Source organism: Podarcis cretensis (genome assembly GCF_951804945.1).
Source record: "Podarcis cretensis genome assembly, chromosome: 2".
NCBI lineage: Eukaryota > Metazoa > Chordata > Lepidosauria > Squamata > Lacertidae > Podarcis > Podarcis cretensis.
Window position 1 is genome coordinate 51,416,511 of NC_137171.1, and position 15,977 is coordinate 51,432,487.

The 15,977-nt window shown below is 42.3% G+C and overlaps 1 protein-coding gene across 1 annotated transcript in view; it reads right to left on the minus strand.

The window, feature by feature from the left end:
- Positions 1-2,740: 2,740 nt before the first annotated feature.
- ADRB2 (adrenoceptor beta 2) overlaps positions 2,741-15,977 on the minus strand; it is a 64,146-nt gene continuing 50,909 nt past the window's right edge. Inside the window, exon 2 of the mRNA XM_079964848.1 lies at positions 2,741-4,637. Within this exon, the coding sequence (XP_079820974.1) occupies positions 4,603-4,637 (35 nt within the window). The 3' untranslated portion in view covers positions 2,741-4,602. The remainder of the gene's footprint in view (positions 4,638-15,977) is intronic.

Consider the following 15,977-nt stretch of genomic DNA (forward strand, 5'->3'; position numbering starts at 1 on the left):
AAATGCTTAAGTAAGATCAAGGGCTACGTCAATTTCCAGGGTGAATGGAGAAAGAAGAGACTTGGGACTTCAGAAGAAGAAGAAGAAGAGAGAGAGAGAGAGAGAGAGAGAGAGAGAGAGAGAGCAAAGCATCAGGGGAACTTAGATACTTTCTGTTTTGGAAAATGAAGCTTAAGCATTTGCTCCTTTGTCAAATTTTTCCAAAACCTAGCAGCATCTTCAAAGCTTTTCAGACTCAAAAACCAAAGTAGTCTGCAGGAGTCAGTATGATGGTAAACAAATGCTGCATTAATCTATGTCCAGATACATGCAACCACCAAGAATGTTGGGGTGCTTTTTATCCTGTCTGAAAACCTGGAGAGCCACTGCCAGCCAGTGTTTGCAGTGCTGAGCCAAATCGACAGATGGTTTGACTTGGTATAAGGAAACCTCCTATGTCATATGTTTGGGTCTGTGGCTTGAGCCCAAAACTTTACAAAAGTTTTGCATCATGCATCTTTCTTTTTGTGGCTTTGTAGAAAAAAACAAACAAAACTGTTCTGTGTGTCATGGGAAGTGTGGGTTTCTAGTCATGTTGCTTCTAACTTTTTTTGCATCTGACAACATTGTTTCTGGCCAGGAAATCAAAAGATGAGTTTTGCCTTGGGGGCTACGGTGTCCATCCAATGTTTCTCCCTGGTGTGAGACTCAACCCTACCAGTGCTTTTCAATCCTGCTGAGCTAGCAGGTAGCTCCTGATCCTGGTCCCCATGAGCTACCAATTCTAGTTCCCTTTCTTCCCTGTGCATGAGACTCTCTCCTTGGCTACACTGCATGGATCATTTGAATGGATACTCATGGGTCTCGAATCCTTTCCCTGAGTCACTCATGGGTTCTCCATGCATGCTTCTTCCCAATGGACCTATGTGGTTGGCGAAGCATGATCTGAAGGCCCAACTCTGTCTTTTGCTGTGTTATTTCCATGTGTAAGCTTGGCATGGTTGTGTGAGTTGTCTGGATATGTCTATGCTACAAAGAGGTCCAAGATCTTCCTGCAGAGAACCCTGGAGTCCAGGGCTATTGACAGCAGCTGTTGGACAACTGCGACTGTTTTGCTACAGAGGTCTATGCTTCCTTGGATGGTGTAGTATCTCTGTGGTTGCCCTTTTGTATGAGTCCTAGAAAGGTGGCAACCTGGGGTCACTCTGCATCGATCAGTCCCTTCTGTGCATGACTAACAAGAGAGCATTATTGATGTACACCACCAAAACTGGAGGGTAATAGAGCTGTAATGAAAACTGTAACAGGTTGCTGCTATGTTATATCTCCTTTTAAATGGTATCATCTGGCTGTCTGCTTTGCTGTTTGAAATCAGTAAGATGAAATGATGAAGCTACACCAATGTTGTGCTGGTGTTAGTGGCAAATAGCACAGCAGACCGATGGGGTTGTACTGCCCAAATGTGAGCTGCTCCTGGACACTTTCTTATACACATTTTGGAGAGCATCATAACCACACATGTAACTTCCATGCCATGGGTTTTTGTTGGTGGTCTTTGCATACTGAGCAGCTGTTTTGATGCCACCTCCATTAATGTTCCTGATGAAGGGATGCAGCTCTAAATAGGTGCGGCTACATTAGGCACCCCAAGGACTAGGGAATGGCAGGGATAGATACAACAGCATCTTAGCCTTTGGCAACAAGTGTTGCCAAGTGTAGAGAATTATTGGTAACCCACATCAATAATCTCTAAATAGGGATGGCAACATTCCTGGGTCATCATACAGGCAGATTGTTAGAGGCCAGAAAGTGTTGAGCTGATACATTCTGGTAGGGTTTTTATTAGGACTGTGTACTTGATTTGGCCAAGGCTAGAGCCCAGTCAGGCATACTTGGAGGAGATGGGGCATCAGAGGAAATAGGTACAGCCAGCCACAGATCACTACTGGTTGCAGGGTTACCTCCCTGCATAATTTGCAGGAACCCATGCACCCCTGAAGCTCCCACTTACCTTGTGGGGGGAAACATGTTACCAATATAGTAGTGGCAGCTTCTACAAATGAAGTTGACATGGAGGAAATGGCACGGGGTGAAAAGGTTAGCCTGTCTCTTCAGCACCATAGTCCCAATTAAGATCGCCCTGTGCCTGCTTTTATGTATTTATTTAAGCAGGAGATCCTGTTCACTGGTCTTCTGTGTCTTGCCTAGTTTGGTTCTGTTTAGGGCAGTTTTTAATGTATGATGTTTTATTGTGTTTTTAATATTCTGTTGGGAGCTGCCCAGAGTGGCTGGGAAACCCAGCCAGATGGGCGGGGTATAAATAAATAATAATAATAATAGTAATAATTAGTAGTAGTAGTAGTAGTAGTAGTAGTAGTAGTAGATGATAATGGTTAAATGCCAGTGTGGCCAATGAAAATGTTTGCTTACGCAGCAAATGCACAACTAGCTTGCATGAAATGAAGCTACAGTTGAGCGGCTCCACTGGAGAAATATGCATAGATAAACAGAGAGACTGTAGTGAAGCTGACCTGGTTTATATCCACTGAGGCTCTAGGCCAGCTGATTGTACACAAAGAGAGCATGTAAAGAACCTCTAAGCGTTAAATCAAATTTGGTTTTTTTATGCTACACATGGTGCACCTAAGAAAGCAGAAATGGATACAGAATGCACTATGGAGGAACCAGCATACTGACATGGTCTCTTCTGGACCAGCAAAGTAAGAAGAAAATGGCAGATATTGGACACCATCACACAATGGATTCATCTTTTTTTATTTTGGAGCAGCCAGTGACCCATTGCTCTGTGAGATTTTGCACCATCTTCCCTCATAGCAAGGAAGATGAGGAAACCAGAACTCATCCTTACCCAATAAATAAATAAATAGACACCACAACTTTAGAGCAGCACACATGGAAGCCCAGTGAGTCTTAATTTCACAGGCAACATGCCCTGCAGAACCCCAAATCCCTTCTCCCCCCCCCCCCCCCGCACATATTTAGGAATCCAATGGGTTCAAAGCAGTCCAATGAATAAGAGGCTCATGCTTGCACAAAGTCCATGAGAGCAAACGGCAGTACAATCACTTGTCATGCACAATGGCAAGAACACCAGCTTCTCTGCTGATGGATAGCTTCATTCCCCCTTGCAGTTGATAGCATGGGTTTCTCCTTCTCTTTTGCTGCAGACAGTAGGTCTTTTGATCCTTAGCAATATTGCACACTGCGTCAAAGGGACAGGACACTACACACACAGAAGCCTCAATAATTCATGGTTTGGCTCCAGGCATCTTTTAAATCTTACGGGACAAAGCCCTTAACATAATCATCAAAATAAAGAATCTTTCCTTCTGCATTTTTAAGCTGACTGTTGCCTTCCAGGCTGAAACAGATTACATTTGAAAGCTTTTTTTTTTTTTTTACACCTCAGAGTTGTTAATGTAATATACAGCGAATTGAGTTTTGTTATAAAACCACAACTTGAAAGATTCTCCCCTTTTCTGAAACCACCCTTGGCCATCCAACTTTGACTCCAGACTCTTCGCGTAAGCTTCTCTGGCAGTGGTCTGTCTCTCCCAAGTATTCAACAAGGCTTCTTTCCCCTTCCTACAAAGCCTTGCAAGTGTCTCCTGGCAGAAGGGGTTAAACATCATCAGCACTTGGAGCGAGCTGAGTAGTCAAGGCCAGACATCTCAAGATTCCAAAAGAAGAATGCAGGCATCCTATGATACCAGGAGGTTGATGCAGAAAGCTTAGCTTCAAGAACAGTATATGAGGGGTGTTTGGTTGCTTACAAGTTTTTTTAAAAAAAATTTTTTGAGAGAAGCTGCCTTTCAATCTTGGTCTCTTGGGGTCTCTTGAAATTGCACAGAAGTAAATATTACTGAGAACTGCCTCTGAATAAGGGCCTTGGTAAACGTTGAGTCATTTTTTGTGATTATTCACTTCTGTCTTTGTGGAACCACTTGGCTATGGGGACAGGTGCTGGCTTGGGGAAAAGTTGGCGAAATACTTCCAGGAGCAGAAACCAGCTTTGAATGTGCACTGCAAACCAATTTGGTTTTACAAGAGTGCTCCTCGGTGTATTACTTCCCAAATTCTTTTCACATTTCGGCTGCATAATGATCCCATCCCAATCCAACAATCTGCTGGCTTCACCAGGAAGCCAGATATTTGATGTCCCTTCTGCAAGTAGACTAACAACAAGATGGGAAAATGTCTTCCCAAAGCTTTTCAGCTCCTTGAGGATATTTCCAGCGGAGACAGTGTGGGTGAGTTAATAAAATCATTAACTCTTCCCCTACTTCTGGAAACTCATGTTCTTCAGCTCTAGGGAAGCCTTTCATTATTTCACTGTGAAGGCTCCACCAATCCTATCTCAAGCAGTAGTTACACAGAACTGATTTGGCTTCTCACAGCTGAATCCCCGAAATGGTTCATTCACTGCAGTTTTCTTATGCTTCACAGCCTGGAAACTTGGTTTGCTAGCTGTCCTTCCTTTCATCCCTGTGCAAAGGAATGCGAAGTGCCTCTGTGCCAACAAAAGTAAAGCAGAGCTTAGACTTGTCTCTTCATGAGCTTCTGAGAGTTGCAAATGGTTAGGAGGGCGAAAGCTTAACCCGCTCAACTTTCAACCATTCCAGGGCACCCAGGGATCTCTGCAGAGGAAAGAGAAACACAATCTGGTCAGCTTGGTGCATGGAAGCACCCAAAGGGTGATGTGTCGCAGTTAACATTTGTACTTCTGCCCACATTCACGACACTGATTTTGGTGGCATCACATAACAACTTCTAATGTTTCTTTCAAACCCCAAAGTGGGTCTGTAATGAGAAACCAACATTCAACAAAATGAGAATCCAAATTCAACAAAAGCAAGACCTCACATACAGGGTTTGTTTGGTCTGCCATATCTAATGCATTGCCTCAACTCAGCATTTCCCAGCTTGGTCCTCTCTGGATGCTTTGAACCGCAACTGTCATCAGCCCTAGCTGCGTTATGGGGCTGATCCTGCACAAAAAGACACTGACTAAGATTATGAAGGAACTTTCTGAGAGAGGAAAAACAACTGGGTTGAACTGGGTTGGATAATCAATGGTAGGAGAATGATATAGCACAGGAGTATGGATAGCAGGTTAAATTTAAAAATTGTGAACAGACCTAATGGCTTACCTAATGGCAATCAATGTCTTGGGATTCAAAGCACTTCTATATCATCAATGAATGCTCTGTGCAAGAGGGAATGGGATATTTTGCACCATATACTGTAGGTTTGCTGTTCCTGATTTAGCTATGATGTTTGGTGAAATTGTATTGAATAGCAGGACAACAAAAACTCCAAGTGTCCCTATTTTCCAGGGACAGCCTCAGATTTACAGAAGCCATCCCATTTTTTGATTGATTTGATCCCAGAATGTCTTCCTTTTCCTTAGGGTGTCCCTATTTTCATTGGAGAAATGTTAGACTATTTGCCCCCCAAACTGGCTGATATTATGCAGACAGGAGCTCAAAAGTATAGGAGTTCCAAGGCCATGACCTCTCTGCTGCAGCTGGGTTCCATAGGTCACCCAGAAGAGAAGCACCACTATGATGTTAAGGTTGCTACAATATTGATGCAAATTAGGACATACGCTTGTCAAGTTTACGGAGATAATTAAGACAACCTTTTTGTATTCCCCTGCAGCACTACATTGACATCCTGCTTGTATCTTTTTGTGCATTTTAATTAAACACGTTTCTGCTTTAATACGTTCAAGCAATAGCATGCCGGAATCTTGAGTTACGTAATGCAACTGCTATCTGTAATTTCTCAGTACTGTATATTACTTTCTCTTTTTATCTCTTTCTCTCTCTTTTTTGCTTCTTAATAATTGGACCCAGTCTCATATTCAGTTCTAATAAATTCTTGTCTCAATACTCTGCCTTCCTTTATTAATCTTTCTAAGGATTGATTTTCAGTTATTACAACTGTAACAGTGGTAACAGTGGTCCACATCTGTGAAAGCATTTCATACTTATGGAAGAGAGGGGTGGAAATGAGTTAATCATTGTTCTCTTCTAATTTCCATATACGTTAGACCAGAGATGGGGAATCTATGGTTCTCTAGATGTTGCTGGACTACAGCTTCCATCTTCCCTGACCATTGATCATGCTGGCTGGGGCTGATGGGAGTTGGAGTCCAACAATTTCTGGAGGGCTGCAGGTTTCCCAGTGTTGTCTAAGCATGTCTTAGACCAATACAACCTTTCTTCCAAAGGTCTCAAAGACAGTCTCTCATTGAGGTTTTCTTCTCTCAGTGTAGGAATATCCCATGTACATTCACGCCCTGCAAAGCATCTTGAGCATGTGGTTTGTGTCCATGGCAAAGAATGCCTCACTGTGGGCTGATGACGCCAAATTATTTAGGCTGGTAAAAAACATAAAAGCAAAGAGCTCCAGAAGAAGCTCTCCAAACTGGGTGATAATTGGAACAATTAAATGGCAAAAGTAGGTAAGCTGAAACCAATGTGCATTGGGTCCAAACATACTAACTTGGGGGGGGGGGTGAGAGTGGAGGCCATTTGCAGCATGTAAACATATGGGTAGGAATGGTGCCAGTTTTGTTTAGCGAATCACTCTACAGGCTGCCATTGAAAGTAAGTCAGTGAGACCTACTCCCAGCTAAGCATGCCTAGAATGGCAGCCTTTGATGCATAAAAAAATATATATAGTACTGAGGAACGCAATGACAAACAACATGCATTGTGGTGCTCCTGCCTGTGGTACCCAACTTTTGAAATTCTCACCTTAGAGAAGCTCACCTGACGGATATCATAATCTTTTTAAAGTACTATGTTTTCCCCTTTTCTCATACTTTAAACCTCTGGTGTTTCACTTCTGTTGCAACTGTTTTTAGCACTGCCTTTACTCCCCCTAACCACATTATTGATTATTGCTCTTTTATTGTGTTGTATGAACTATTGTAAACCACCCTGGATTTATTTATTTTTAAATGAAAGGGCAATTCAGAAAAGTTTTAAAACAAATACACATTCGGTTATTTTAATCTACTTAATGGTAACAATTGCAACCTCCACTGCAGACTAAGAGAATAGGAGGATAGCGTCCAGATGTTATTTTGGAACAGCAACACTGATCTTACAACCATGCTGGGGCATCACTCCAATGATAGGTAATAGATTTGAGATAGGTCCTTTGTGAACTTGGAATAAATGGATGCTAGTGTAGTCAAGTAGCATGAAAGGCTGGGATAAGGTAACAGCTGGAGCGGCCAAAAATTGAATGCTTGCTGTGTGAACTTAGCAAAGCAAGTTCCCCTTAAGATCTAGATTTAAGCCTTTGTACTCCTTAGTTTTACATTACATGTTTTCAACCTGTGGGGTCCTAAGATAAGTTTCTCTAGCCCCCGTGGAAATGAAGTCATACATATACACAGTCCTTTATATAGTTGACACAGTATATCATCAAATTCAGGAAATATACATAAATTTAATGTATAAAGTTCACAAAATATACATCAGATGCAGGAAATATAATACCATTCCCAAACTATGCATCAAATTCAGGAAATACGCATATTTCTGATGGTAAATCCTGAGGTCCACTCAAAAATATTTGGGGAGGCCTTCATAGTCATTCATGTGTCTAGAAATGTTCTCATCAATGCCCTCTGTTAGGCATGACTTATGCTTTAACCAAGGCGCAGCAGCATGCTGGCATAAACAGATAGCTGCATCAACCTATGTTGGTACAATAAATCTGTTCTTAATGAAGGAAGAGGAAGATCAACTGACTACCCCACCCTCCAGAATCCAGATTTAAAAGGTAGATATCCAAATTCAGGAAAAAACAAAAATACAGTGTGCCAGTGAGTTTTGACGCAGAAGCAACATGATTCATTCATTCCTAGCTAAATGACTTTGTGTCCCAGGGTGCCATTTTATTTATTAAATTTTGAACCTGCCTTTCCTCCCAAAGGAGGCATAACGTCAGACACTTTGATGCCATGTCTATTTGTATGAATTCCATCATATTAAAGTTTCCCACACCATGAAACTTGTGAAGCAATCAAGACTGTTTTTTTTAAAAAAACAATAATGATGATAACAACGAAAAGGATCAAGCTTTTAGTATTCTAAATTATTTGAAACTAGTCTTCTCTACATGGGCATTAGTGGAATTGTGTGTGTGCATGTGTTTAAGGCAATAATCCAATAACTAAAATGATAAACTGTTGTGCCTTGTTGCTGTATATGAATGAAATTGTTTTAGATCTTAAAAAAATGTGGATTAGGCACATTCTGTGTATGCCAATGACATACTGCAGGGGTGGCCAACTCCCAAGAGACTGCAATCTATGCACAGAGTTAAAGACTGGCAGTGATCTATCTCCTCTTAGGGGGTTCAGGTCAACGTTATTGGGCTTTTTAGGGAGGAGGAAAGATCTGGGTTTTTGGGGTGCAGGGCAAAAATGTTGACTTTTTTTTAGGGAAACAAAACTTGTTCAGTTTCTTTGGGGTGAGCCAGTGATCTACCACAGATGTCCGGTCATCTACCGGTACATCACGATCTGCCTGTTTGACGTGCCTGACATAATGTGTTCATAGAAAATGAGAATGTTCATTTAAAAGCAAAAGAGGTCAGAATGATGTGTGGCATTTCTCCAACTCGAATGTTTTTTTCTTTAAATATTCAACTTTTGGCACTTTCCTCATATATTTTCAGTTTGTCACAACCCCCCCCCCCCTTTGTGCAACAGCTTTTTGTTATTCTTTTTTTAAAAAAGGTTATTTGTTACAGATCACTGAGTTTGCAAGGTAGATTACAAAAGGGAGAATAAGAAGAAGACAATATTACATACACAGCTGACAGCTTAATTCATAAGTTAGGTGGATAACTTAGTAAATATAATGCATATAAGTACAAAAATCCTTATATCAGACATTTCAAGCTTCTTCAAAACACAATAAAATGCTTAATCTGTACTAAATGTATAAAGTTTTCTCTAATGCCTATATGCCCCTTAACAGGGAATAATGATTTATTTGCTCTTGCACCTTGCATATAGTAGAAACAAACTCTATTTTCTGGTAGAATTATATTCTATTTGTATGTCTTCTCTTACTCTTATTAAGAGTTGTAACTTTAGTTATAAAGGTCATTTCCCAAATTTTTGCTGCAGTTAATAAATAGGCTACCAGTTTTTGACTCCAGAATGATGATGTTGAGATATTCAAATATTGTTAGAATAGGATTCATGGGGTGGACTTAGCCAAGGACATTATCGCTTTCTGTTAATACTGACTCCAAAAATAATTTAATAATCGGACATTCCTCCAAGTACATGACAAATAGTCACATTTGGAGCATCTGCAACACCAATTATTTATTGTTGGATATATTTTATGCAGTCTATCTGGAGACAGATACCAATGAGTCATGATTTTATAGATTTTAAACTCCTACAAAGTGTAAATTTGGAAATGTTTCTCCCAGAACCAGGCCCATTTCTCTTGAGATGTATTGCTAGGCATATCTGCATCCCATTTTGATTGACATCTTGGCTGGGATGATTCCAGTTCTGCAGTTATTTTAGATATATCTCCTATGATTCCTTTTGAGTGTTTGCTTTTTGAAATTAATATTTCAAACCTTGTGTTTTCTCTCAGTGTACCAAATCTTTTCAATAAACTGGTTATGATTTGCCTTATCTTCAAATACTGGGGTAAGTTTACTTTTAAATTTTTCAGCTATCTCGTTTGAAAGGATTTACATTAATATATGAAAGCTTAAAAAAAAAATTCCATTGTTAACTTGCTTTGTTTTATTTTTGTAACCATAGAGCTTTCAAATCAGATTTTCAGAAGATCACAATCCCTTTATGACACAGAGAATGACCGCTAATATTTTGTGAAGGGCTGTTCTGTTCCCCAAAGCATGAAGACTTTGCTGAAAACTAAATGCTTAAGGCCCATCTACATCTAAAATAGTTTAATTGCTATTCTCTCACCCTCCAGGGAAATGTAAGGGGCTATAAATTTTCTCTTTATAGATCTTTGAAGGCATCATCAGCTTTCCTTTTCCCTCAGCTGTCACCTGACAGCAGCTATTCCATCAGACTGCAATCAAGGGGGAGGAAGGGAAACAGGGCCACTCCATTGGCTCAACTGAGATACCAGCCACATTTGGCTCATGCTCTCTTTGAACTGTTTCCATTCCAGCTTGTTGTTAAAGCTTTATAAATAAGAACTAGTGTTTGAGTTGGCTTTCCCTGCTCCTATCTCCTATTCTCTTTTTCCCCTTTGCGCCACTTTCAGATTATAAATCTGATGTTAAGATTTGTCCTGCCATTGACTTCTGCAAACCACCCTGGAAGCTTTCTTTGGCTGAAGACTGGCGTTGAAAATACTTTAATAAATATGACATAATTAGCAGCCTCAGCAAGCTGCAGGTCCTAGGATTATTTATGCAAGTCATGAGTGTTAAACTGGTATAAAAATCAACCAAATTTTGTAGCAGATGTGCCTAGTTCTCTATGCAGGTGAACCACTCACAACCATACATTCTTTCTCTGGTTTCACCTTTTCTTCACTGTATAAAGGGTAAATAAACTATCACCTTCTCCTCCTCAGTGAACACTATTATCCCGTAAAACTACAGCAAATGATGTAAAAATTCCATTCATCGGATTGTGATGGAAACGAATAAGTGTTTGACAACCTAATTCTTTTTTTTCTTTTTCTTTTTACTGTTGTGCATGAACGAGGAATGAGAAGAAGAGATGCAGAGTGAGAGAGCGAAAACACAACAGATGCTTTTGCCCTAAACATCTGTCTCATGAAGCAAAAAATCAGATGTTGAGCTGGAATTCTAGCTATCTGCTGCTCTGGGTAACCCAGTGAGAGATTTAGGTTCCATGACCTCCCATGGCCATGCTTCCTGACCCATGAATGACACTTGGCCAAATTCATTCACTGAGTCAGACCCAAAAACAAAAGCTTGCCTATAGTTGACCACTGATGGCTCCTAATGCAAACCTGCCTTTGCTCTAGGGCCAAATGATCCCTCCCAACAGCAAGGAGGGCAATCTAAAGAACTGAGCAGCATCCAAGAGCATGCATGAAACCATTCAGAACAGCCATAAAGACTGACTCATAAGTACATCTCTCAATACATTTTTGCTCTTCTTGATGCTTGGTCCTGTTCTTTGCCTGTATACTTCTGCTGACAGCATGCAATCCTTTCTGCCTTTAGGACAATTGCTTCCTACAGCTTATTAAAAAAACCACCACCACCACTCCCTGCCTTCTTTACTCACCGTTCCTTTAGGTTCCTTTTTCAGCCCGCTACTGATTCATCTAGATCAGTATGGTCTACTGGCAGTGGCTCTCCAGGGTTTCAGGCAAAGTTCTCCTCCAGCCCTACCTAGATCTATCCTAGAGCTCACCTATCCCCTATCTTGCCTTTTCTGCTCTTTATGGCAAGAGTACATAGCTCCTCCAAGTCTCTTTTCCTCTATCCATTCTTATGTTCCACTTCCCTCACATAAACTGCATTATTAACGAACATTCTATTGCTCAAATATCACCCTGAGTAGTTAGGGCAGGACCAAAGGAACGTCCAATGGAAACTCCAGCATGAAATTGCTGAATTGTCAAAAAGTTCAATTCTGTTCATTTGGGTCTGAATAGAGACAGTGGTATTCTGCTCTGCTGCTGCTGTTAAATGTACTCAGCAGTGCTAAGATGATGCTGTTATCCCCATCAACACCATTGCTGTTGTGAAGGGTATCTGCACTCACTTTTAATAATTTAAACTCCAGTTGTATTGTCTAAGATGAGGGTGCTGTTGCCAATTGCTGATGCTGTGAAGGATCAGTTTGCATATATTTAACGGAATGGTCACAGATGGAACTTTTTGAATTCATTGTCATTTAACTCCAACTTTAACATTTCTCTTTACACCCTTATGTAGATATATAACTGACCAGCAAGAATTACACATTGTGCATCTGGTGAGGTGGACTCTAGTTCAAAGAAGCTTATGCCATTAAAAAAATGTTCGCGTTTAAGGTGTCAAAAGACTTTTTGTTGTTCTTGCTGCAACAAACTAACGTGGCTACCCCTCTGGAATTTGGACATTATGTGACTGTGATATATTGCCAATATATTTAAGAATGTTACTTCCTGTCCCTCCTGAATATCTCAGGGTATATATATACCTCTCATTATTTGACTCTCTCCATTCAGTTATGTTTCAGGCTGCAGTTGGAATACACACTGCTATTCAGTCAAGATTTTGGTGCATCCACCTGATTACAGACACTTTCTGAGAGCTGAGCTACTGTATGCCCCCTGAACCCAAACATAAGCAAGTATACAATAACACAGCCTTTCTCAAGCTTGGGTCCCCAGTTGTTGCTTGACTACAACTTCCATTATCCCTAGTTAGCAGGATGATGGGAGTTGTAGTGCAACAATGTCTGGGGACCCAAGCTTGAGAAAGGCTACCATAATGGCATAGTTCAATCTGGCCAATGGTGCAGAGGACACCAAACTGTTATAATCCTACTGCTGCATATACAAGATGTAAAGAAAAGAAGTTCAGTGGAAGAAACTCTCCCGTTCAGTTGTGATTAAGTGAACAGATGATAGGGCAATGAATGAAGAGAACTTAGAATAAAGTATATGCATGCAAAACTGTCCAGGGAACTTAAGGAAAACCATTCCCAAACAAAAATGGGATCTCATTAATCATACAGCACTGTTCCAAAAATGTAATTAAGCTGAAAATTAAGCTTGGGCCAAATGCTCCCACTGAAGTGCATGAATGGGACTTGAACATGCTCCGTTCCAGCGGGATTGCAGCCAAAGTAGTGTGACCACTTCTGCATTCCCAAAGGAGAGGAAATGCCTCACTAAAAAAAGATGAAGATTTGCATATGCCAATTTTATATGTGTACAGATGCAAATTTAGAAATAATTACTATAATTGAAATAGAAATTCAAAAACAATCTCACCATAATGGGGAAGACAGTGCCCAGATGGCCTTTGGGCCTGCTGAAGTTGCAGGGGAATAGCCGCACTATAAATTCAAAGCACATCCAATATGCACTTGACTTCTCCCAAAGAATCCTGCGAACTGCAGTTTATACCTCACAGAGCTACAGTTCCCAGTACCCTTAACAAGCTACAACTAAAAAGGTCTAAGTTCCTCCTGCATATGGTCAGGGATGGGGACTGCCTAATTTCCTCTGGGCGGGAGTTTCAAAGACAAGATGCTGCCACAGAGAAAGCCCACCCTCCTTGCCATTTGTAGCAGTGGTGCTCTTAGAAAGGCCTTTACCACAGACCATAAGCTATGGGTTGGAGCATATGGAAACCCAACAGCTTGGGTCTCAAGTCATATAAAACTTTATATACAAGCACTTTCATATATGCAAGCATATATACAAGCACTTTTATATATACAAGCTCAATCATTTCTTCATTGTTCTGTGATGTTCCCCCAATGTTGTTTTATTAATGTCCTCTGGCAGGACATTCTTGGTGTAACAAAAGTGGGGCAAAAAAATAAAATTAAAGCAAAGTAGCTACAGTAAAAAATAAAAAGTTTAAGGATTTTAGCAGGGTGGTATGGCATATGCACCAATTGGAAATGAAGCTACATGCCTGCCTCAAAATCTTTGGAGGCACAAACAGTACTGAAAGCAGGGTCATGTATAACTGCCCTGATACCACCATAAGCACAAATGATAATAAAAAAGGAGATCCAGAGAGGCCCAAGACTGTTGAATAGTTTGCTTAAATGTTAGGGTTCATTATTTCTCCATAATAATAATAATAATAATAATAATAATAAATTTTATTTATATCCCAGCCGAAGCCGGGCTCAGGGCGGCTAACAACACTAAAACAGTATGACATTATAAAACATTATAAAAATGAATTAAAATCAAAATTGATGGCAACCATAAACTAAAGTTTTGTAAAGATTGCCAGAGGAGGGGGTCAGGCTGCGCCCTGACCAAATGCCAGGTGGAATAGCTCTGTCTTGCAGGCCCTGCGGAAAGATGTCAAGTCCTGCAGGGCCCTTGTCTCTTGTGACAGAGCGTTCCACCAGGTTGGAGCCGCAGCCGAAAAAGCCCTGGCTCTAGTTGAGGCCAGCCTAACCTCTCTGAGGCCTGGGACCCTCAAGGTGTTTTTATTTGAAGATCGTAAGTTCCTCTGTGGGGCATACCAGGAGAGGCGGTCCCGTAGGTACGAGGGCCCTAGGCCGTATAGGGCTTTGAAGGTTAAAACCAGCACCTTAAACCTGATCCTGTACTCCACCGGGAGCCAGTGCAGCTGGTATAGCACCGGATGAATGTGATCTCTAAGCGAAGACCCCGTAAGGAGTCTCGCTGCGGCATTCTGCACCCGCTGGAGTTTCTGGGTCAGTCTCAAGGGCAGCCCCACGTAGAGCGAGTTACAATAATCCAGTCTGGAGGTGACCGTCGCGTGGATCACAGTGGCTAGGTCAGGGCGAGAGAGGTAAGGAGCCAACTGCTTAGCTTGGCGGAGATGAAAAAATGCCGCCTTTGTTATAGCTGCAATCTGCGCCTCCATGGAGAGGGAGGTATCGAAGATTACACCCAAACTCTTAACGGACGGTGCTGGCACTAATTGCACCCCCGCAAGAGATGGGAGTTGCCCCCTCAGTCCCATGTCGTCCCGTCCCAGCCAGAGGACCTCTGTCTTCGAAGGATTTAACTTCAACCGGCTCCCACGTAACCATCCAGCCACAGCCTCCAAGCATCTGATCAGTGTGTCTGGGGCCGAGTCCGGGTGGCCGTCCATCAACAAATAGAGTTGGGTGTCATCAGCATACTGATGGCAGCCCAGCCCAAAACTCCAGACAAGCTGGGCGAGGGGGCGCATAAAGATGTTAAAAAGCATCGGGGAGAGTATTGCACCCTGAGGCACACCACACACCAAGGAGTGGCGGGATGACAATTCCCCCCAAGCGCCACCCTCTGTCCCCGACCAGAGAGAAATGAGCGCAGCCATTGAAGGACTGTGCCCTGGATCCCCACGTCGGCAAGGCGGTGGTCCAGGAGTTCGTGATCGACCATGTCGAAGGCTGCTGACAGGTCTAGAAGAATCAGCAGCCCCGACCCGCCTCGATCCAGCTGCCTGCGGAGATCATCTGTTAGGGCGACCAGAGCCGTCTCGATCCCATGACCAGCGCGGAAGCCGGACTGGAATGGATCCAGAGCTGATGTTTCATCCAGAAACCTACCAAGCTGTTCAGCAACCGCTCTCTCAATCACCTTACCCAGGAATGGAAGATTCGAAACCGGGCGGTAATTGGATAGATCTAAGGGATCTAATGATGTTTTCTTTAAGAGCGGGCGCACCACTGCCTCCTTCAGTTCCCCTGGGAATGTCCCGGTGCCAAGGGACAGATTGATGATATCCCCCAGGGGGGCCCGCACCTCGTCTGGACACGCTCTAATCAGCCAGGACGGGCACGGGTCGAGAGGACAGGTGGTGGGCTTTCCAGCTCGGAGGAGTCTGTCTACATCAGCTGGGGATATCCAGTCAAAGTGGTCCAATACTGAACCCGAGGACAGTCGAGGGGCCTCCAGTTCCTTTATTGTATCCAAATTGGCAGGGAGGTCATGGCGGAGCAACAAGACCTTCTCCGCAAAAAAGCTCGCAAATGCCTCACAGCTGTGTGTCAGATTGTTATTTAAATTTGGCTGTCCTTCGAGGGACGTTAAAGACCGAATTATACTAAATAATTGCGCCGGGCGAGAGCTAGCGGATGCAATGGAGGCTGAGAAGTAGGACTTTTTAGCTGCCTTCATTGCCATCTCGTAGGTTTTCATAAAAACCCTATAAGATGTTCTTGAAGCTCCGTCACGGGCACCCCGCCATACTCGCTCTAGCCGTCTGAGGTCCCGCTTCATTTTCCGGAGCTCCTCGGTAAACCAGGGAGCCCGGTTTCTGCGGGG